A 21,573-nucleotide genomic window follows, 5' to 3' on the forward strand; every position below is an offset into this window, starting at 1 on the left:
CTCTAGTGTGTCTCCTACTGGGCTTCCGGGGAAAAGGTTGCTTCCTGTTTGCTTATTTTTTTTGAGCTGAAACAAAATGTTTCACTGCTAAGTTAAATAATGCTCATCTTTCCTCACTTGACACAATAATTAAGTCAGTGGAATTTTGTTATTTTTCTTAAGCTTTTTATATGTGCTGTTATTCTTAGGTTGCCTCCTAGAGAGCTCTGGCTGAGAATAAAATGTACCAACAAATAAGGGGGAAGAAAAATTTTGAAATAGCCAATAGAGTTCATATGGGCTCTGTGTGTGTGTTCATGCACGTTATTTTATATGGTGTACATATTTTCTGCAAGTAAATTTTTTTCTTTGGTTTGTGTGACAAAATTAAATGTACCAGTGTTTCATCAGTTTCCCAAAGAGCCCTGTTATGTGATGGTGGTTCGCTGAATGAATATGAGCGCTACTGCGTAGCGAGGGCTTGGCTTAGCCCTGCCCCAGAGTGAGGCGCTGAGCTTCACGCTGAGTGTCCAGGCTCGGCTCTGAGGTGTGGGCAGGGCGATAGCTCTTCCTCAGTTCATCTGCCATGTGATGATCACACCGAGGGGAAGGGGTGTGAGGCGAGATGGGGCTGGTGCCATGTTGGCAGGAGCAAGCAGCTGGTGTGTTGTGGCTGGAGGTGTTTTGGTGACACTCGGTGACGGAAAAACCTCAGAGAAGTTGATCTCAACCCAGGCAGAATTGCCCACCTGAGCACAAGATGCCTAAAGATCTTTGGGAAACTACCCGAGGCTCGAACTTTTATTGTAGAATTACAAGAGTAATACGAGGGATACTAATTTCAAATTAGACTGGAGGTTATTTTTTTTCTCCCTGGCAAGTTATAACTTATGATTGTAACCATTCCCATGACCATGAATATTTATATTTCTAATTCCAGCTGAAGAAAAAATTAGATGGTAATACAGATGACAGACTGTGTTATGGATGCAACACAAGTTTATTTCCCACTATTGGCCCAGATAAAAGCACACCCAAAGAGGAACAGACATTAGATCTTATGTGGTTTGAAATGTCCAACTCCCAAAAAGTTTCCTCTAAACCAGATTTCTAAGTCTCATCAGCACCTGCACACTTCCTCAGGAGTTTGCCCGTTGAATTGTTGGGCGGCATTAATTTTTCTGATACGGAGACAACGTTTGGCTTCTTAGAAGTCTACTCAAAAGCTTGATTTTTTTCATCTTAAACTGTCTCTCTGTTAGCCTTTCATCTCTTCACTGTGGCTACTATTTTCCTACTAATCATCCAGACTAAAGCTCCCTGTTTCTCAAACATCCCTCTCGTGACCTCTAGTTAAAAAAAAAAAAAAAAAAAAAGCTGTTGAGTTCTATTAAATGTAGCCACTTCAATAACATAGCTACTTAAATAATTGTTTATAAAATATAGTGATTTGCAGCTCTGAGACATACATTATGTCCTCGCTTGCTCTGCCTGGCAACTGAAATTAACCAAGAGCATACACTACAGCCTGCAGACTGAACGTTCTCTGCTCAGACAGGTCAAAAACTCTTGCTTGGAAAAACTGTCAATTTTCTAAAAGGAAAGTCTCCATTTTCCTTGAATGATGGCTACAGAGATGCCCAAAAGGGAGAACAGCCTCTCTGGTTTCAGAAGAGCCTAGTTTTTCCCATTGTCCTGAATTTTGAAAGCCTTTTTGATTTGAAGACAGCAAGTCCCTCTGCTAAGCGGCCCCAGGAATTTCAAGATTGAAGCTACATGTGAGCGCGAAAGATTTTGCAGAATCCCGGAAAGGAGCACCCAGAATTCTCCCAAAGGAATGACAGCGAAGGTAAAGGGCTGGCTTCCTCCCATGCCCCTCATCATTCCCAAGAGAGGGCGACGCTCAGGCAGGGAATTAGATCCATCTGAACACCTGGGCGTAGCCAGAGTGGGGTCCCTTCCCGAGGGCGTGAACGATGAGTCAGGCAATTCATAGAGCAGCACAGCGACATTAAACCTTGAAGGGAAGGGTGGTACAGAGCTTCTCAAGCTGAGATGCCCAAGGTGCCACCAGATACTCTCAGAGCCGCCACCGCCACCACCGGCCAGTCGGCTGTGGGTGCAAACTGCCGGCTTTGTCCGCGTCAACCTCCTCGTTGTGGCCTGCACCCTGAAGCTAAGGACTACTCTCCCCACCTTGACCTTGATCTGTTCTCAGAGCCCAAATCCGCTGGCCTGGCAGGGGAAGGCTCTCCGCACCTGGTGACTCGAGTGTTGAGAATGTGACATTTGACGGGATAAATAAAGATCGTCCAACAGCAGAGGTGTGGTTGGACCGCACTGTATGTGGCATTTGGGGATGCCTTTCACTGACCAAGGCTCAGAGGAAAGAGATGGCACCAGGAAGCAAGTTGAGTTCTATTTAATGTGATGTCTTAAGCTTTGTCCCTTATACACACAGCCTCTGTCTGGACCCCACATCACCCATGTGGCTTGCCGTCTCTGCCTCATGGGGAGAGCTGGACAAAATGTCAGAAGAAGAGAGAAGCAGGAGCCCCCTCCGGGGCCTGCATGGGAGAAGGAGGGGTCCCAGCGCTCTCTGTCTGCATACGAGCCCCCTCTGCCCCACACGGCCTCCCCCACCTCCCCCGAGGGAGCCAGAGCATCAGGCTTCCCAGGGACTCCTTGCCTCACGCTCCGCCTTGGATCCTGGTTTCGTGAGAACATCTGTGGCCCCGCCAGCGCTTCTGAAGCTTCCGAGGATGAATTGCATCGCTTTATGGAGCGTCCCAGTGCCCACGCCTGCAGCGACGGGGCCTGGGCCACAGGAAGGGACACCGATGGGGGACTTTGGGGAACTGAAGCGGAGGGGAGTTTCTGTGTTTGATGGCTGGGGAGGACGGAGCAGAGAAGGGCCTGGGTGAGGGGGACAGGGTCAGACTCCACCGTGCAGGGTGACAAGGAGCCAAGAGAGGGCCCCCTGAGCAAACAAGGCGGCAGCCAGCAGGAGGCGCGCCGAGTCAGCTGCGGCTGCGCTGGAGGCCGAGAGGGCCGTGCGGGCAGCGGCCCTGAAGCCCGCAGGGGTCTCGTCCTGCGGCTCCACTTTGCCTCCCGAGGACTCCGAGCAGGGCCCCCGCGGCGAAGGGGTGATCTCCGGAATCCAGCCCGTCGTGTTTTCCACGGTCTCCTGCAGGAGAAGGAAAAACGTGGGCAGAGGTAGAAGCCTCCCTGCCTTGTTTCTCTTCCTGGGGCCTTACGTGGTCACCCCTATCCCCGCAGTCTCGTAGGCTAACTCGGAGGCTCCTGTCCCACCTCTGGTCAGCCCAGCCGTCTGCTCCCCAGCTCCCCCCGCCGGCGCTCTGTTCCTACCCTTGTGCACCTGCCTCACTCTTCTCTGTTCCTGGTTCCTCCCAGCACCATCCCCTACCCCTGCATCCCTGACCCTGAGGGGCGGGGCCTCCTGGGACACTCACGTCGATGGCCTTTATTATCACGGTCTGCTGGGCCTCCTTGCAGGCTTTCTCGGCCTTCCTGATGCTCTCCGGGGTCCACTCAACATTGTTCATGGCCATCATGCCCTCCATGGAACTGCATGGGTGGGGCGGGGAGCAGGGGCGGGGGTGGGGGAGAGTAGTTTAGGGTCGCCTGGGAGCTTTGACAAAACGCCTATGAAATCGCCTCACTTCTGTCAGCGTCAGTCCCACGTCAGTCAGGGTAAACTCTAAGGAACGTCTTGTGGCTCTGTGAGACCGGCAGGCGTTTGGCAGAGGAAGAAGCATCATCAGAACTTAGAGCTGAGGATGTTGAGGCGTGAGGAAGAGAAACTTCTGACCATTTAAAGAAGTGGCTCGTCACCTGCGGGCCATGAAGGTCCAAGGAGGCTGGTGCCGGGACTTCAGGGAACCTGTAAATGTCCTCAAGTTGTACGAAAAACGGGGCGCGTCTGCACAGACGTGCGTCTTCCTCACAAAGGAGTTTCAGAGGTCTCGCGAGTCTCAGAGAGGACCCTTGCCCCTGAGTAATGGAGAGTCACCACCGGAAAGTAAACTCAGCCTGAGTGCATCAGGCGACGCTGAGAAGGAGGAGGACCGAGAAGCCGTCCATAAGGGATCTAACTTCGAGAGGGCACGCCCGAGGGGTTCCTCGTCCAGGGTGACTCACTCGGACACCTCCTCCCCCAGCTCGTGGGCCACGGAGATGATGTCAGGGTACCCCATGCAGCTGGAGATGTTGTTCCGGGGATAGTAGAAGAGGAAGATGAGGCACATCTCATTGATGGTGCTGGGACCCCCCTGGAGAAGAAGGGGCACAGAGAAAAGGACACAAAGGTCTGCAGAGGGGACAAGGCGGGCAGGAGTGGGGGGGAGGGGTCGTCCTACCAATGGCGCCGCTTTCCTTTCCCTTAACCCTCCAGCCAGCTCACTGAACTTGCTTACCCCTCCTCACCGCACCTCTCCCTTCCTCCCCTCTTTCCGATTGGTGGACAGTTATGGATATTACTCCCCCCAAAACATCCCACATGTCTGCCCCATCCTTTATATTTCCACTCTCACTATTCTGGTTTGAGAAGATAAGACAAGATATTGAATTTTTTGAAAGAAGCCACTCCCTCGTGGAACTGCTCCAGAATTCCCCTCGGGTGCCCACCTAAAGCAGGACATACCCAAAGATGTCACACGTTCTCGCCACTGAGGTAGGACCTGACGGTTTCCCCCTGGGAGTCCCCCTAGGGCATTCTCTCCATCCTACTCTTACGGTGCATGTCGCTGCCCACCTTGTACGAGGGCTATTTGAATGGCTGCATTTTCCTCTTCGAGGGCAAGCAACGCCTTTTGTTTCCAGCACCCGTGGGGCCGTTCCTGACACACAATAGCTAACTCTACCTGAGCACCTGCCGCAGCTCAGACAATGGCCTAGATGTTTTACACGTGTCGATCAATTCTCACAACACTCCTCTGCGGCAGAGAATATTATTAGCTCTTTTATGAATTAGGAAACTGAGGCACAAAGAGGTTGAGTAACTAGTCGAAGGTTCGAGAGCTACTAATGACTGTGTTGGTACTCAGACCGGGGCCATGGGGCCCCGAATCCACGCTCTGAGTTGTGATCACGTGCTGTCTTTCGGGGAATCCTTCCGCCCAATTACAATCGCTGGTGTGTGAGGACCTCAAAACGCCCCTGTGAACGGGCGCTACCACTGGAGAGAAGAGGGGGGGTGTTCAGATGGCATAACTGGTCACTTGAGAGCCAAGGCCACGGATGCGGCTGTACCTTGAAGCTGCTGTCATGGAGACTATGGTGGGGAGAGAGCCACTTACAAAAGTCAAGGAGTCTCGGTCCAGCGTCTGGTAGTGACACTCCACCAGCAGCTCATCTCCCTATTTAGGGTGAAACACAAAGGCCGAAAGTAAGCCAGAGGGGCCTGGTGCAGCTTGAGCTCCCTCCTGGCTGGCAGATCTCTCCCGGCCCCAACCAGGCCTCCCCGCGCGCCCACCGCCTTGATCTCCACCCGGCGAGGTAAATCTCGAGTCTCCTGCAGGCTGAAGTCGTAGGAATCATCTTTGCAGATTGTTCGGAGCTGCGTTCCATTTCTGGAGGGAGAGAAAGGGGGAGGGGACAGAAAGAAGAGGAGGGTGAAGTGCGCGCAGGGTGTCTACCAATGAAGAAGCCGCGTGTGGGGTCCCTTTGTGGGTCCGGATTGTCCCTAAAGCAAGAAAGCTCCTCCCCACCGTCCTCCTCCAGGTGTCCCTCGTCTATAATTCTGCTGCCTCAGGGCTCCCAACCTTATACTGCAGAATCAATAACTGTTTCTGAGCTCCGTTTCCCACACGCACAAGGGGAACCTTCAGATCCGCGCCTCCTTCCCTTACCTGTACTGCACGGCCTGCAGAGCACGCCCAGCCAGGTGCGTGTGGAGCAGGTAGCCAAACACCTGTATGTCAGGCACCGGGGCCCCGTTCACCTGTGACAGGGCGAAGAGGCATCTGGTGGGGTAAGAACTCTCATCTTGCCCCGTCTCTTCATTTTCCGCCCTTAGTATGTGACACCTTCCTCTCAGGACTGACATGGACCCCTTTAGTTTCTACCAGGCCCTCCTGGCGGCAGTGCCTGCGCCCCCGTCCCCGCAGCCGTGACTGCTTCCACCCTGTGGGTCACCGGGGTAGTGGCTCCTGAGCACCAGGCTGTGGTCTCTGTCCGAGGGCGGGGCTCGGGCCGCCCGCGCCGCGGATCGGACCGGACCTGTGGCGGGGAACCAGCACCCCCTGGCGGCCGCGCCTGCCAGCCTCACCTCTTCAAACTTCTCCGTCTTACACAGCCCGTAGGACAGGAAGGACTCGGCGCCCGGGGGGATGAAGTGGATGGGGAACGTGAAGAAGCCCAGCTGCAGGACGCCCATGTCGTATTTGCGCAGCCGGGCCGTGTAGTACATCCGGATGCCCGAGGAGTCGTGCACGCCTGGTGCAGAAAGGCACAATCGGGGAAGGCGGGGGAGCGGGTCACAGCGTGGGGACAAGGAGGCGCGGGACAGCGCGGGGCGGGACGTGAGCGGAAGGAGTCGGCAGGCCTCCCGCAACCCTTCCCAACACGCAGCGGTGGCCGGCGGCCTGCGCGGCTCTCCTTCCGCAAACGCTGTAGGTGCTCACCCAGAAGGTTGTGAAAATTGCTGTAATGGATCTCCAGTCGGATCCACTGGGGGTCCAAGGGCGTCCCAATAGAGATGCCCACGTCATCTGGAAACTGGTAACTCTGTTGGGTGGAGGGAGAGGGACCGCGGGAAGGGCTGGGAGCTATGGGCAGCGACCCATCCCAGGCCTCCCTTGCCTCCCAGCCTTCCACCAGCCCGGCCCCCCCCGGCTCCCACAGCGCGCCCCCCCTGGCCACCTAGCGCCTCATCCCCGGACTCAACTGTGCCCCCGACAGCCCAGCCCACGACGACCTGGGAGCAGAGGGAGAAAGCGGGGTCGGCCCCGTAGCAGTCGCTGATGCCCGTGGGCAGGGCGCTGGCGTTGCCGCAGGCGTAGATGAGGATGTGGTGCACCATCGTCTCGTTGTGGTGGACCAGCTTGGGCTCAAACTGGTGGGCGGAGGAGGGCAGGGCACGGTCACCGTCGTCCACGTCCAATCCCAGTCCCCATGTCTCCCTGCCCCAAATAAAACTGCACCCGTCCCCTGCTTCTTTTTCTCTTCCATTTCTTCTCTCTTTTGCTTCCCACGCTGTTATCCCGGGAACCCTGCCTGACTCCTCTCTCAGCAGCCCCTCCCTGGGAGCATATCATGCTAAATCCCAAGATGTCGGCCTTTCCCTGAATTACCGCAGCCCGTTCATGCTGCCTGAGCCCAGAACTGCTCCTTGTTGGACTCTATAGAAATACGGCTCCCGCACATTTGCCACATATTGCAAGGCCCCACTTTTAGTTATTCGATCCAAACTGGAATCACCCAAATGTGAAATCGGGTGACCAAATTTGCGTTCCCTCCGGCCACGCCGCTCCCAGCCAACACCTCCTCCTGCGCTAAGGGCTCCATTCTGGGGCCGGGGAGCGGCTTACGCTTGGTGTTTTGCAAACGCTCACTAACTCACGTCTCCATCCGCATCTCGCCTGGGGTGCAGGGCTCGAATGAAACAATGCCGGGATCTGCCGCTCGGGGCTGAGGAAACCCTGACACTCCCACGCCCGCCCCACCTGGCCTGGCCCCAGGTTAGGCCACTGCTTCCTCCCCGCAGTGCTCTGGCTGACACCATCCCCTCAGGGTCCACGGTGCCCCATGGCAGCTGCGCCGCCAAGATGGTCCTTGTCGGCTTCCGTACCCTGTAGATGTGGTGTTTCTTGCTGACGATGGGGAGAGGGAGGAAGGTGCAGGCATAGGTGGTGTCGTCCTCTGGGATGAGGAACTGGAGAGAGAGACACAGAGGCTGGGCTGCAGGGGAGGGAGGCTTCCAGGGAGGCGAGGAAAGGCCAGGCCAGGGAAGGCTGTTCCCTCTGAGGCCATTTTGGCTGTCCTCTGGGGACAGAGGGAAGCCAGAGAAACCACAGTGCTAGGACGCACTGAGTCCTGGACGAGGGTCCGGCCAGAGTGAACGATGGGAAGGGGGCTGGAGAAGGCTGGGTGGGGTGGCGGCTCTCACATCAGTAATCTCCAGGTCATGGATGATGGTGTCCTCAGGGACGTCAAGGTCGTCCGGGTGGGCTATTTGTAGCAGGAAGATGGACTTGACAAAGGTACGCTCCCGATCCAGCTGCAGTGCATCGTCCAGGCCGTAGGCGGCCAGCACCCGCAAGGTGTCACTCTGCGGGTGTCACGGGCAAGGAGGCACTGCGCCCATGAGCAGCGCTTTGCACGCACCCATACCCGGGGGCCCATGCAAGCCGCCTGCTCCCGGCTACACAGCACCGCGGGGCAGGAAGGGCTTCTGTCTGGAGGGTCAGAACCAGCCAGGTCCTAGCTCTGCCTCTGAGGCCAACTTGCTGGGAACGTTGAGTAAGCGACATGCCCTCTCCTATTCCCTCTCTATGCCTGTGTCCACACCTTAATGACACTCTAAAGTTCAGTGAGACCGGGCAGGGCTCTTCAAGAGGGAAAGGCTGCGGGGGGTGGGGTGGCCGCCGGGTCATGGGGAGGTCACCCTGCAGACGGCTTGGGGGTTCCTGGAGGGGACAGTTGGGGTGGGAGAGAGAGAAGTCCTGGGAACTGTGACTGGCGACCTGAGACACACGGGCTCTTCCGCGTCGGGGTGACTACGCCTCCCCAAAGAAGATGCTGCTGGTGAGCCAACGCTTTTCTCTCTCCTGAATTTACCGTAATGTCTCGGTCGTGAGGGTCGCAGGAGCGGAAGGGCCTGGAGAAGCGCATGGTGGTGTAGACGGCGTCTTCCGTGAGCCCCAGCAGCTCAGCATCCTGGCTCCCGTCCTCCTCCAGGGTGTCTTCATCCACCAGGTGCTGATCCTGGGGTGCAGGGAAGGCCAAGGGGTAAGAACTGGGAGCCCCAAGTGCCCCGTTAGCTCCCCCCAAGGTACCAGCTTAGCAGAACTCAGGGCCTCTTTATTATGTCGTTTGCTCCTAGGACAGAGCACGGTGTCACGGGTGGAGCCTTGGAACAGAGGGACAGACTGCGTCTGATGGGAACTTCGCCACCTGACCTTGCTTGACTTCCATTTCAAAGCTCATCGCCATCCGTCCTAATATTCCTGTATCTCTAAGTCTGGAAAGCTCACTTATTCTTTGAACCCTGTGCTATCTACCCTGTCCTGAGGCTCTTAAAGTTGATGCTTCCTAACACACACAGTTGAGAGGGACCAGATCAGGAGATGAGTGAGCTTCCTCATCTGTAAAATGGGGCAATGATCGTCCTCCTCATAGTGATTCTATGCCTTGAGGCCTAACAGGCAAAGGATTTGGAGCAATGCCTGGCTACTCAAAAGTGCATGACAGTGTTAAGCTATTAAGGCTTCTGTGGCTGTGGTTATTAGACTATTTCATGCTGGGGTCTACCCGACAGAGCTTAAAGGAAAGTGAGGATGAAGACTGTATCTCAACAGCTGTGACTCTCCCCCAGGGTCCTGCGTTTAGTGGGCTATTAGCAGGCGTGTGGGTCAGGACCCTCTCCGTCCAGCGGGTCCGTTCCTTGGCACCTAGGGACATGCAGTCTGGAAGACATGGATGGAATCCTTCCAGTGGACCCTTTCTGCGGGGAGAGGCAGCTGCCAGCTGGTGTTCTGGGTGTGTACCTGCCCGTGTTTGGAAAATGTGGATCCTTCCTGGCCTCAGAGCTATCCTGAACCCTGGCAAGAGACCCTGGTCCTGGGGAGAAAGTCACCCTCGGACTTACCGAGAAATAAACATTGCCGTCAGGCAAGACTCCTCCAACAACCAGGTCGCTTCCCACGATGGTGTAGCGATCTGTGACCCCCAAGCCCACCCAGCCAGCTGTCCGGACCTGGAGCTCAAAGGTGATTATCTCAGCCTCAAGGTCAAAGTCCCAGCGCAGGAAAACGGCATTGGAAGGATCCAGGAACCTGGAATACCGTAAGCGAGACGCTGGGCGGAGGCGTCTGCCTTGGGAGGGGGCTGCGAGCAGCGCGAGGAGGAGGAGTCTGAAGCGGAGGGCGCCGGCCATGGCTCCGGGGTCTGGGGTTCTCGCCTGCGGGTGGACACTCAAGAGGTGTGGACTTATATGTGCTCCTCCCTGTGCCGGGCACCGAGCCACTGGGGAGGGACTGGCTGGGGCTCTTCTGATCTGATCATCCCCTGGGTTCAGCATGGTGCCACTTACATAACCCTGGAGGTGCGAGGTGTCCAGAGAGGGTGCAGAGCAGCTTGCTCTCGCCCTGGCCTGGGGACCTGGCCATGACACCCTCAGGAGTAAAGTTTTTAAACTCTTCCACCCCAACCTCATGCCAGTGTCCTGCCAGCAGGGACCTCACAGAATCGAGGCGGCCTCTCTCCTCTCCCTCTTCTCTTCTCCCGTCGGCTCTCCTCCTTCCCCTCATCCCTGGATCCCTGGATGTCCTTACTGAGCACTCTGTCCTCTGGCACATGTCCCCCACCCCAGTTTCTAGGGGCAGCATCTGTTTTGTCTCTATACAGCACTGGGGCAGGTGCAGGGCTGCCGTGGGGGTGCATGGGAACCTGCCTTTCAGCCCCCCAGCCCAGCGGGAAGGAGAGACGTTGCCGGGAGGGGTCAAGGGAAGGTTGCGATTTCCATCTCCCAGAGGAGTCTTTGCTGCTAATCCCCGAAAGGACATATAGAGGTGAAGGAGCCATAATCAGCTTTCAGGTGGGCGAGTCTGGGGAGCTTTGAGTTTCTGCACATTCCTGGGGAGGGGCAAGAGGGAGGGGGCTGTGAAGGGAAGAATTGGGAGGGAGGGGGATAAACTTGAACTCGCATTTGAGAGGCTTTGTGCTTTATCCTTCCTCCCACAAACTGCCTTCCAGAGGAGTCACCTGCAGGGACTGCCACTGGAGGCTCGGCCCAGTGTCCCCACGGGCCAGCACTTTGGTATCAGGCAGATAATAAAAGGCGGAAGGAATGTTAGAATATGAGAACGCAAGAGTAAAAAGGAATATTAGATCCACTTAATTTTAGAAAAATTCCAATCCAGTTAATTTTTAGATGAGGAAAGAGAAACACCAAGGGAAACAGGAGTTGTGTGTCACTGTCCGAGCAGAGCTGGCACAGGACACAGGGCCCCGCCTCCAGGCCAGGGCTGTCTCCACCCTCCACTTAGGTGGCCCCCAGGGCGCCAGCCCCTTGCCATGCATTCCCACCAGCACTCGCTCGTCCCGGAGGGAGCTGGTGCTGTCGCAGACTGCTTCATAGGAAGGGGGCCAACATCTCACCCTAACCCTGAAGTTCTTTCCTCCCGGGGTCAGACACAGCTCATCTACAGCTGGAAGTCACCTCACTGACCCCCCCGTGTCCTTCCTCCAGTAGACGATGGAGGGGCTCAAAATAGGTCACAAGACCACGGGTCCGGGGAGCCTGTCCCGGCACAGAGACTGGACCACCCACCCACCCACCTCCTCGCAGGAATTCAGCCCAACAGGGCGGGCAGGAGCTGGAGCCCCTCTTCGTGCCTCCGTTTGGAGCGCGCGTATTCGTCTTACTGCCTACCGAGGCCTTCAACGCTGCTAAGGACCCGGGTGAGGTGCTTTGCAGCTGCTTGAGAACCTGAGTAGTAATTGGGGTGCGGCGGGGGTGAAAACACGTTTCCTAGGGGGGCGACCACACGCCCAACTCTGGGCACGGGAGGAGCTAGGCAGCCACCTGGAAGGAAGAGGCTTACATTGGCCCCAGGCAGGTGCCAGGCCGAGACCAGGGAAGGAGCCTGGGGAGGCAGTGACCTTGAGGAGCAGGGACTCAGGGAGGAGATAACAGGGGTATCAGAGACACTCTGATCCCAATCACATTTGGGGATTAAGGCAAAGGGGGGTGTGGCAGGGAGACAGGACGGCCAACCCTGTAAACTGAGATGTGCCTGGGATCCATCAGGCTGCAATCAGTCCACCAGCCTCGGCTACAGCCTCAGGAGGCAGCCACTGAGACTCAGAGAATCTGCCTGCGGCCCCGGGGGGTGGCCGCCCACGGCCGCTCTCCGTTCCTCCTTTGTTCCCCAGCTACGGTTCCCTCCTATCCCCCCTCTCCTTTCCTCAGCTAATCCCCAGTGGGGCTGTGCCCCGCCCACAGCAAAGCACAGGATGGATGCAGGAGGCTTGCTGGGGTGAGGACATCTCTGCCTCCGTGTGTGCACTTCTCTGGTATTCGGGCTGGGTGACTTGCACCGTGCCACCCGGACCCTTGGCCCTTGCTCTCTCCAGGTGACGAGGCTGGGAACAGGTAATGGAGCAAAAAGGCAAACATGAATCAGGACATTACTTAGAAGGCAGTGCAGTGGACATTTGGTGCCTGACTAGATTGTGCGATCTGACTGTGAGATTTTGAAATAGGGTGATACAAAGAAAAGTCCACGAAGTCACTTTATGTACAAAGTTGTACAGAATGAAAATATTGTCTTTTAAATCAAGAAGCACACCATTTCAAAGTTAGCCAGCCAGGTGAATTTACAGACTGTATTATGCTGCCACCCAATGGATCCTTTGTCAACATCACGGGACCCTATTGCTGTACGTAGTAAAATTTCCAAAGAATAAAAAAAAAAAAAAAAAAAAAAAAGAGTGAATTTGGGAGGGGTAGATCCCCAGAGCACCAGGTCACTGCTGGGCCCTGACCTGGGGGCTCCCCAGGGACATGCAGTCCTGCCTCCTCCATTTATTGTCTGCGGAGAACAGGCGCCCACCCGGAGCACTGGTGTGAAGTCGTGGAGTTCAGTTGCTAACGCCTCTGTGTCTCCGTGCTGTTTTCTGTAAAACGCCGAGGCTGGAGAGAGGGTAGATCACTGGTTTCTGCACTTTCTGAAAAACTAGGCCTCCTAATGTTAAAACAGTTAGGAGAACCTATGATTTTAATTTCTGTTGATTACCTGGGGATCGCCGATTAGAGAAAGATAGATGCTACTGTCAGTTCTGTCATATTTTAATTGAATTTGAAATTTGCCATTGAATAACCGACGTCCACTTTACGAAGTGCTTACTCTGTGCCAAACTTTATTCTAAGAATTTTCCATGTGTTCTGAATTCATTCCTATGGAGTAGCTTCCATTGTTATCTGCGCCTTACAGATGGAGACCCCAAGGCCCAAGCTCACATGCTACGCAGCGGCAGCACCGTGAGTCGCTGGGAAATATAATTGAAAGCAAAATTTCCTCCCAGCTCAGAGGTCTTGTCACAAAGGCAGAAGGGAAAGAAGATCCTTCCGTTACTGAATCAGCATTAAATCAGAATGCCACACACGTCCCTGGCTTTTCTTTAAGAGATGGCCGAGAGAGAGAGAGAGACCTCAGCCTTTTATGCAGGCCGGCAGATACAGCCCATTCATTACACAAGTGTTCTCGAGATATGCAATGACTGATTCCAAACTAGAGGGCTTGACGGGACCCTGTGTTAATCCACAGCTCATCCCAGAGTCACTGGGTTACTGGGGTGTCCCTCGGTGTTTGCTAATTGGCTTTATCCAAAGGAAAAATAAACGCGGCTTCTCTTCATGACAGGGTGTCACCGGTGACTTGGTGTGAGCCATCTGCTCCACAGAAAGTTAGGCTCGTCTTCCTAGATGTTTAGATTTCAAAGAGACAGTTGCAGGTCTTTGAGAAAGGCCTTAACCCTGACAACGGCTGTTTATCTTTTTGTAAACAATTTTTCTAATCCTCACCAAAGGATTTTTTTAAAAATTTATTTTAGAGAGAAAGAAAGGGGGAGGGGGAGGAGAGAGAGACGGAGGTGGGGTGGGGAGAGGAACATTGATCAGTTGCCTCCCATATGTGCCCCGACAGGGACCAAACCCACAACCTAGGTATGTGCCCTGACCAAGAATCGAACCCGCAACCCTTTGGTGTGTGGGGACAAGACTCCAACCAACTGAGCTACCCAGACAGGGAGAGCTGGTTAGCTTTTTAAAAGATTTACACACATTTCAAAGAGGCAGAGAAAGAACTAACAAGTTATCTAAAGTAAACGTTCTAAGAAAACGGAGGGAGGGAAGTCTCTTCCTTTATTTTTAACCCGGAGGATTAAGCCTCTGATGAGGCATCTGTGCTTGCCCTATCGGAGGGGAACACGGCCAACTGGAGGAGAGGAGCGCCCCGGGTCTGCGGCCCAGGGGGGCCTGTAGCAGCCTCCGCCCATAGCTGAGGCACTGGGGGAGGAGAGGGACCTCCGCATGGTCTGCAAGGGTCCTTTGGTTGCACTGAGTTATTTTAATCCCTTGGGAAGACTTGAGGCACAATTCAGAGCCACCTTTCTAGGAATCTCTGGGATGCAGCTGGGAGGATGCAGGGCCAGTCGCTGGAGGCACTCGGTGACCCCGTGACCTGAGGAGGAGGCCTGCCCCTGTAGGGGTTGGGCCAGGAAATAAGAAACAGTCTCCAGTACGAGGTTTGCGGTTTGAAGATGAGACAGGACGTTGTGTTTCCGGGAAAAGCCACTCCATTTTGAGTTTCCAGCCCTGAGAGCATCAGCCACTAACTGCCGCCTTGCAGACCAGGGCCCCGCTCCGCTGCCCGGCTGCCCCCCGGTGCTGCGGGGGAGGACCTGTGGGTCAGGGAATGGCGGCCCTTCCCGTCCTGTGGGGCTGGGTGCTCGTGGCGGCCCTGAGGACAGGTCAGAGCCTGGCGGAGAAAGCCACTCAGTGGGAGGCGGAGGGGAGGCGCGCCTGGGTCCCTGGGGCACGAGAAGGTGCAGAAGGGTTTGCTTCCTGGTCCCAGGCTGGCCAGGTGCTCCCGGGCATAGCCCCCTCCTGAGGAGGCGTTCTTTCCGCTTCCAGGTGCCTCCTACTGGCAAATCCCCTTCTCAGCATTTGGCTGCCCTGGTTGTTTCTGGGGGTGACCTCCACCCCCGGTACCTGCAGCCTGACCTGCCTGCGTATTTCAGGTGCCGCCTCGAGCCTGGTGGAGCAGAGGCCCAGGTGGGCCCTGGTACGTCGTGGGCAGGCCAAAATGCTGCGCTGCTTCCTGCAGGACACCCAGTACCCATATATGAGCTGGTACCAACAGGATCTCCAGGGCCAACTCCAGCTGTTGGCCAGTCTGCGGTTTTCTGGGGACAAGGAGGCCGTGTCCCTTCCTGGGGCAGATTACCAGGCCACACGGGTCAATGCCGAGGAGCTGGGGCTGCACGTGGCCAATGTGACCCAGGGCAGAACCCTGTACTGCAGCTGCAGCAAAGACACAGTGAGAAACCCCTGTTAGACAAACGAATGAAAACCAGCCCCATTCTCACCCACGGGCCAAGCTCCTCCTCCTCTGCCCCGACAGACAGCGGAGCCTGCCTGTCCCCGCCCCAGGCCCTCCCTTCTGGCCTCTTTACTGCAGGTAGGCTTGGCTTGCATAGCGCAGGGATGGACCCCAGGCCCCAGAGGACTCGCTGCAGACCTTGGCGCTGCCACCTGTGAGCTGTGGGGAAGACGTCCTCTCCCTGGAACTTAGTTTCTGGGTCTGTACAAACAGTAGCTCCACCCAGCTCCGAGGGGCCTGCGAGGGTTAAACAACCCAGTTCAGGTAAAGCCTTTAGTGTCAGACACAGAGACAGGGGAAGCGCTTAATGAGTGTTAGCTCTTGTCCACACAGTCTGCATACAGAGCAAGCGTGTTGCACTTTGATAGCAGCCTCAGGGCTCAAAGGGCGCTGGAAAGAACCTCAAGAATTCTGGGAGCTCGGAAAGGGGGAGAATGAGTGTCTCAATCTGTGGCCCCACTTACACTCCTGGAGAAAAATAAACACGCCCTTTTCCAGTTAGACCCCCATTCTCAGCGCTCATGACCACCTCAGCTTCTCACACCCCTGTCTCGGGTGGATCAGGTTTTAAAGGTAGGATCCTCAGAGGGGGCCTGGCTTGCAAAGGCCCAGGATCCAGGGTCCTCAGTGGAAGGCTTACCCAACGCTCAACTTCTAAAAAGCTGCTGCTTAGAGCTGGGTCTGCACCTGGAGTCAGAGGAGGGCAGGGCGAGGAGGGCAGGGCAGCGAGGCCAGACCCCGGGAACATCTGGGAGCCAGCAGCTGGGAGGTGCATTGTGGGAGAGGTGCAGACCCTGAGACCTGGAGAGACAGGAGGCAGGCAAGGCTATAGGAGCGGAGCCACTCAGCTTCCACCTCGGAGCTTCTCCATCCCTAAGGGGCAGGTAGCTGGGGTGCAAGGCCAGTGTGAGTGAAGGGAGGGGCTTGCAAAGGTACCACCATCTCTCATGGTGGGGTGGGTGGCTGTGGTGCAGAGGGGCTGCAAGTGCCCTTCCCTCAGCGCTTGTGTAGAGAGAGCAGCTTTTTCCATCGGGGGGCGCCACCTGCCCACAGTTCGCCAAGACCTGCACAGAGGGCCTGGGATCAGTCCCAGGTGTTGGTCTTCTCTCAGCCCCCTCTCCGGTGTTATGGGAAATGCCTGGCCGGTTCTAGGGGCAAAGAGGATAGTGGGAGGAGGCCTGGAGCCCAGCCCGGAGCCCGGGGGGCATTTTGATGCCTGTGTTCTCGCCTTCCTTCAGGAAGGGTCCCTTTTGTTTGAAAGCAGCTTCACTGGGAGGTCCTTGGCCACCCAGAGGATGCTCAGTACAGAGGATCTGGCAAGGCCGGAGAGGCCCTGGGCAACCTGCTTTTAAAGGTAAGCCGAGGCCCCCTGCTGGTAACTCTTGAAACAACTACAGCCGAGCATCTCTGGCTGGAGTGATGGAAGCCACCCTTGCTCTGATGGGCCCCCTTTTCCCTCAGTCCCTGAGGCCTCCCTGGAGACCTCCCAGGTGCAGTTCTGCTTGCTTAATACCGTCACCCATCCTTGCTTCCACGGTGATTAAACTAGCCCTCCTAGACTGGCAGATGCTAAGGGTTCAAACAACGCTTTTTGTTGTTGTTGTTGGTATATCTTTTAATCCATGGTTTATAGTTTGGTTTTGTTTTCAATCCAACCTGAGGCTGTTTTGCTTTTCAATTTTTTTTTATGTTTTCAATTACAGTTGATAATGAATTTTGTATTCAACAAACAATGCTTTTGATTGAGTGGATTATGCTAACACTCAGATAGGAGATAGCTCTGTAATGGGAGTCTCCTGTCTTTAGGTTGATAAGAGTGATTTGCCCACGTCTTTACAAATTATACTCAACTTTATTTTTATTTATTTAAATTTTTTTATTGTTGTTCTATCACAGTTGTCCCATTTTTCCACCTTTGCCCTCCTCTACTCAGTTCCACCCGCCCCCAACCCCCGCTCCCCCAGTCAGTCCCCACTCTGTTGTCCATGCCCGTGGGTCATTCATACATGTTCTTTGACTAGTCCTTTCCCCTTCTTTCCACTGTGCACATTGGGGTGCACAGGTTCTTTTGAATTGGTGTTTCAGGATTCTTAGGGTATATTCCCAGCACTGGAATTGCTGGGTCAAGGGGCAGTTCCATTTTTAGTTTTTTGAGGAAATTCCATGTTTTTTCCACCATGGCTACACCAGTCTGCATTCCCACCAACAGTGCACTAGGGTTCCTTTTCCTCCACAAACTCACGAGCATTTGTTTGTTGATGTGTTAATGATGGTCATTTTAAGGTGATATCTCATTGTGGTTTTAATTTGTATTTCTCTGATAGCTAGTGATGTTGAGCATCTGTCATATGTCTATGGGCCCTCCGTATGTCCTCCTCGTAGAAGTGTCTATTCAGGTCCTTCACCCATTTTTTAATTGGATTGTTTGTCTTCCTAATGTTAAGTCAGATGAGTTCTTTATGTAATTTGGAGATGAAACCCTTGTCTGACGCTGACGTATCATTGGTAAATATGTTCTCCCATATGGTCAGTTTCCTTTTCATTTGATGTTTTCTTTTTCTTTTTTTTTTAAAGATTTTACTTATTTTCAGACAGAGTGTGAAGAAGGGAGATAGAGAAACATCAATGTGTGGTTGCCTCTCACGTGCCCCACACTGGGGACCTGGCCCGAAACCCAGGCATGTGCCCTGACTAGGAGTGGGACCAGCGACCCTTTGGTTCGCAGGCCAGCGCTCAGTCCCCAGAGCCACACCAGCCAGGGCCGATGATGTTTTCTTTAGCCATGCAGAAGTTTTTAAATTTGATGTAGTCCTATTTTTTTTTCCTCTATTTCCCTTGCCCTAGGAGATGTATCAGCCAAAATATTATTACTTGAGATATCTGAAATTTTACTGCCTATGTTTTCCTCTAGGGCTTCTATGGTGTCGTGACTTATATGTAAGTCTTTATCCATTTTGAGTTTATTCTGGTGTTCTCAATTTTACCTTCTCATTTAATACTTTTGAATACCTGGAATTCAATAGGACCAAGTAAGAATAGACCGAATTACACTAATTGAATCTAATCATTTGGAGGGAAAAGTAATATATATTCTGATTATGTGAATCTGATTCTGCTCCATAGTTATCCCAGCATTTGGATTAGTTTTAAGACTGTGGACTTGTAGAACTGGCAGGTGAATATAGCCACCTATGACACCTGTCTATTGATTTACCTTTGTCTCAGTCTTTCTCTGAATTAATCAGTGTGTAGACTGTTTACTCAGTGTTCAGTACTTCATTAGATATGGAGTTACTTTCAAGACATATAAGACATGTTTCTTCCCCTTGACTTCCTCCAAATTTTACCCCTCTTCCTTGCTTCCTTGTTATTTCCTTTAGGAGGTCCTCAGGGAGCAGAAAGCATGAACTTAAAATTTCACTGGCAGTTCTGAGAGGCAGAGAAAGGAGGACAAACACCTTATTATAATTCAGATTCTTGAGCCTGAGCAGAGCACAGCCTATAGCTATGGCCCATAGGCCATCATCTCAGAGCCCCTTAGCAGGAGAGGGACTGCAGGTGTGCCCTGAAGGTAAGGGCTTAGATACAGGTGTACCTGGGGAGAGGGGAATGGATAACAGGTTGGTAATTATTAGGGCTTCAGGATCCACGCAAATATGCATAGCACCCTAATGGGGGCTCATTAAGTGTAAACTGGTAATGTTACAGGACCCCAGCTATTCAGCCTTGATAATGGTAGGTTTAGTGGGTATTCCCTTACTCAATGGGACAACATGCTCCTCAAGTCCAATCATAATGCCGTTAGGATTTGAGGAGGTTAATAACGATACCGCTGTTTTCTCACATAAATTCTGAACAAATTGAGAGAGATAGATAAAGGAGGAAGGAGAGTGGAGAGGGAACTTTCTAGCGAAGTTACTTAAGGAGCTGATAGAGTATAGCTTAGAAATGTGGCAACCAACGTCTGGATTCCCAGTGCTGCAAGGCAAAATTAGAAAGACTTAGCCCGCCATTCAGGACACTGAGTGGATCCCATTGTATTTATAGAACCAAAATACAAACAAACAAAACGCCTGCCATGTGTGATACTAGTGGACTGATGTGAGTCAACAAAGCTCAGTTCGGTGTGTGAACTGACTGAATACCCCTGGAATGAAGGGGAGCCTGCCTGGGTACCCTAGGTAATGGATCCCCTTCTGACCTGGAGAGTCTTCCTGTTAGCCTGTGCAAAGGTGGCCTGCGTCTATTTGCTTGGCAACTTGTGCTCTGGGATAAGAACATAGCTAATGTTTGGAGATATCCTGGATTGAAATTAGTACAAATTTGTGCTGATGGTGTTCGTGGGGGAGACTTATTATCCACGCTCTCCATTGATCAGAGTGGGGCTCTTGGAAACTGAGGAAAAAAATGGATGTTTAACCTAAGTCTTTTCAAGAGTAATTTAAAAAAATCAGAATTCCCCCCCCCTGTTTCCTATGTACACTGGCAAGGGGCTGAGGAAGGAGCTGTAATTTTTTTCTACAACTGGTAGAACCTCTACAAGTGTTACAGTTGCTGCCTGGCCTCTGAAGTGAGGGTTTTTGTTGGGCTAAGCGGAAACTGGTGAAGTTTCCTGTTAGTAAATCTAAAGCATTAGCGCCTTGCAGTGTTTGGAATTGCCAGCACAGACTTGAAGTTTGCTGGCTGATAATTTCTATTATAATCCCATTTTCTTCAATGTGGCTAAGCCAGAGAGAAATGAGCAATGATAGTGCTTGATCACTGGATAAGCAGGAAGTAACAACAATTACAGTTGTTGTTCCGTATGTAGTCTCCTTACTAGAGAAAATCCAATCATTCACACTTGGTATGCAACTATTTACCTAGAAGGTGCACTTTGTACGCTGTCGTTGGGAAGCTCAGAATTAATTAGCTTTAATTTGGCAGGGACAGCAGCATATTTTTTCCTCCACGCTCAGGCAATCGCTGTCGCTCTGGCCCTGACCTTGACAATCTCAAAGGGTACCACATGGTCTGTTACAGTGATGATATTATGTTGATCGGACTAGATAACAGGAAGCAGCAGATTTCCTGGATGTCTTGGAAAAACAGTTACATGGTAGTAGGTAGGTATTGTCATCTGCTTTTATAATGAAACTTGTGGGCGTAGGTTGGGTTCTTCCACTGAAATGAACACGCTGTCGAACCTTGTGCTCTCTACTACTAAGAATGCCGCCTGAAGGCCTCTCCATTTTATAAGCAAAGTATCTCTTATTAGGATCTCATGCCCTGAGCCATTTAATGAGTGATCTAGAAGGTTGCTAAGTCAGTGTGAGACTAAGTCAGAAAAGACTCTCCACCTAGCACAGGTGGAAGTGCCATTAGCTGTTTCTTGGGTTTAAATTCTGTAGACCAGTGGTGCTAGAAGTAGCCTGAGCAGGCCCAAGGAAGCTCATGGCAAAGCCTAATAAGAAAATCAAAACAGGAATCCCTGAACAGGAAAGCAAAGTCATGCTCTTTTCTCCTCTTTGGGAGATGGCCTCTGGTTGCTGTGGTCTGGTGGAGACTAAACGTCTGACTCCACATTACCAGTTGGCCATGGAACCTGTCATAGGCAGTGCTGCCTCTCTGTCGTTGACTTGGATTCACTTAGCAGTATTCCATCTTCAACAAGAAGCATGAACGGAACAGGTGAATGAGGCCCTGAGGGCCCAAATAAGTTGCATAAGCCATTCCTCTGGGCCATCTTTCATCAGCCCACACTTACGACCTGAAGAAGGTTCTTCCATGAACAGTTCACTGAGGATGAGAAGACGTCACCTTGTTTATGAATAGTTCTGTTCGGTATATTGGTACCCGGTGCATGTGCACTTCTGTGATATTAAAACCCCTCAGACGGATGCCCTGAGGGGAAGAGGAGCAAAGGAATCTTCTCAGGAGACAGACATTCAATCAGCATATCTAGTTCTCTCTCTTGAGGTCAAGATGTATATCAATTTCTTAGGACTGGCTAGTGCTCAGAAGGGCATGATGGAGGGAATGAGGATACGCTGGTTGAAAAGAATTATGTAATATGGGTATTTGGGGTCAGCTTAAGCAGGAGAATCATTGTATCCAACAAGAATTCTCACCAAAATGCTCTCACTTAAGAAAACTGATAATCAGATGGACAAGCTGGTCTGCTCTGAATTTTTTCTCATTTTACCAAGTGTTTTCTCTGGCTTCATAAACAAAGGGGACAGTGGGACCAAATAAGACATGTACAGGG

General features: G+C 52.9%; 1 protein-coding gene and 1 gene segment (V, D, J or C); one reads left to right on the forward strand and one right to left on the reverse strand.

The window, feature by feature from the left end:
* Nucleotides 1–2,914: 2,914 nt before the first annotated feature.
* Nucleotides 2,915–10,096, reverse strand: LOC129063119 (putative DBH-like monooxygenase protein 2). The gene is made up of 13 exons (XM_054564166.1): nucleotides 9,809–10,096; nucleotides 8,779–8,925; nucleotides 8,108–8,269; nucleotides 7,790–7,873; nucleotides 6,887–7,054; nucleotides 6,624–6,726; nucleotides 6,269–6,435; nucleotides 5,850–5,941; nucleotides 5,474–5,570; nucleotides 5,298–5,357; nucleotides 4,141–4,271; nucleotides 3,453–3,567; nucleotides 2,915–3,166 (listed from the first exon to the last, which is right to left on the reverse strand). The coding sequence occupies exons 1-13, from the start codon at nucleotides 10,094–10,096 to the stop codon at nucleotides 2,915–2,917; spliced, it is 1,866 nt and encodes a 621-aa protein (XP_054420141.1).
* Nucleotides 10,097–14,639: 4,543 nt separating this feature from the next.
* On the forward strand, nucleotides 14,640–15,281 carry LOC129063252 (T-cell receptor beta chain V region E1-like). The segment is given in 2 exon segments: nucleotides 14,640–14,694; nucleotides 14,965–15,281. Coding segments are annotated over 2 exon segments (372 nt in total).
* The last annotated feature ends 6,292 nt before the right edge of the window (nucleotides 15,282–21,573 follow it).

This window comes from Pteronotus mesoamericanus, unplaced genomic scaffold (assembly GCF_021234165.1).
Source record: "Pteronotus mesoamericanus isolate MK-2021 breed Mesoamerican mustached bat unplaced genomic scaffold, CSHL_Meso_final scaffold_85, whole genome shotgun sequence".
NCBI classification, from domain to species: domain Eukaryota; kingdom Metazoa; phylum Chordata; class Mammalia; order Chiroptera; family Mormoopidae; genus Pteronotus; species Pteronotus mesoamericanus.

Excerpts from the sequence above, each read along its gene's own strand:
- LOC129063119 (XM_054564166.1), bottom strand. The coding sequence starts at position 10,096 with ATGGCCGGCGCCCTCCGCTTCAGACTCCTCCTCCTCGCGCTGCTCGCA. Across the intron at positions 8,270-8,778 it reads CTCACGACCGAGACATTACG|AGTGACACCTTGCGGGTGCT; the intron begins GTAAATTCAGGA and ends TGACACCCGCAG. Across the intron at positions 6,436-6,623 it reads CAATTTTCACAACCTTCTGG|GCGTGCACGACTCCTCGGGC; the intron begins GTGAGCACCTAC and ends TTTCTGCACCAG.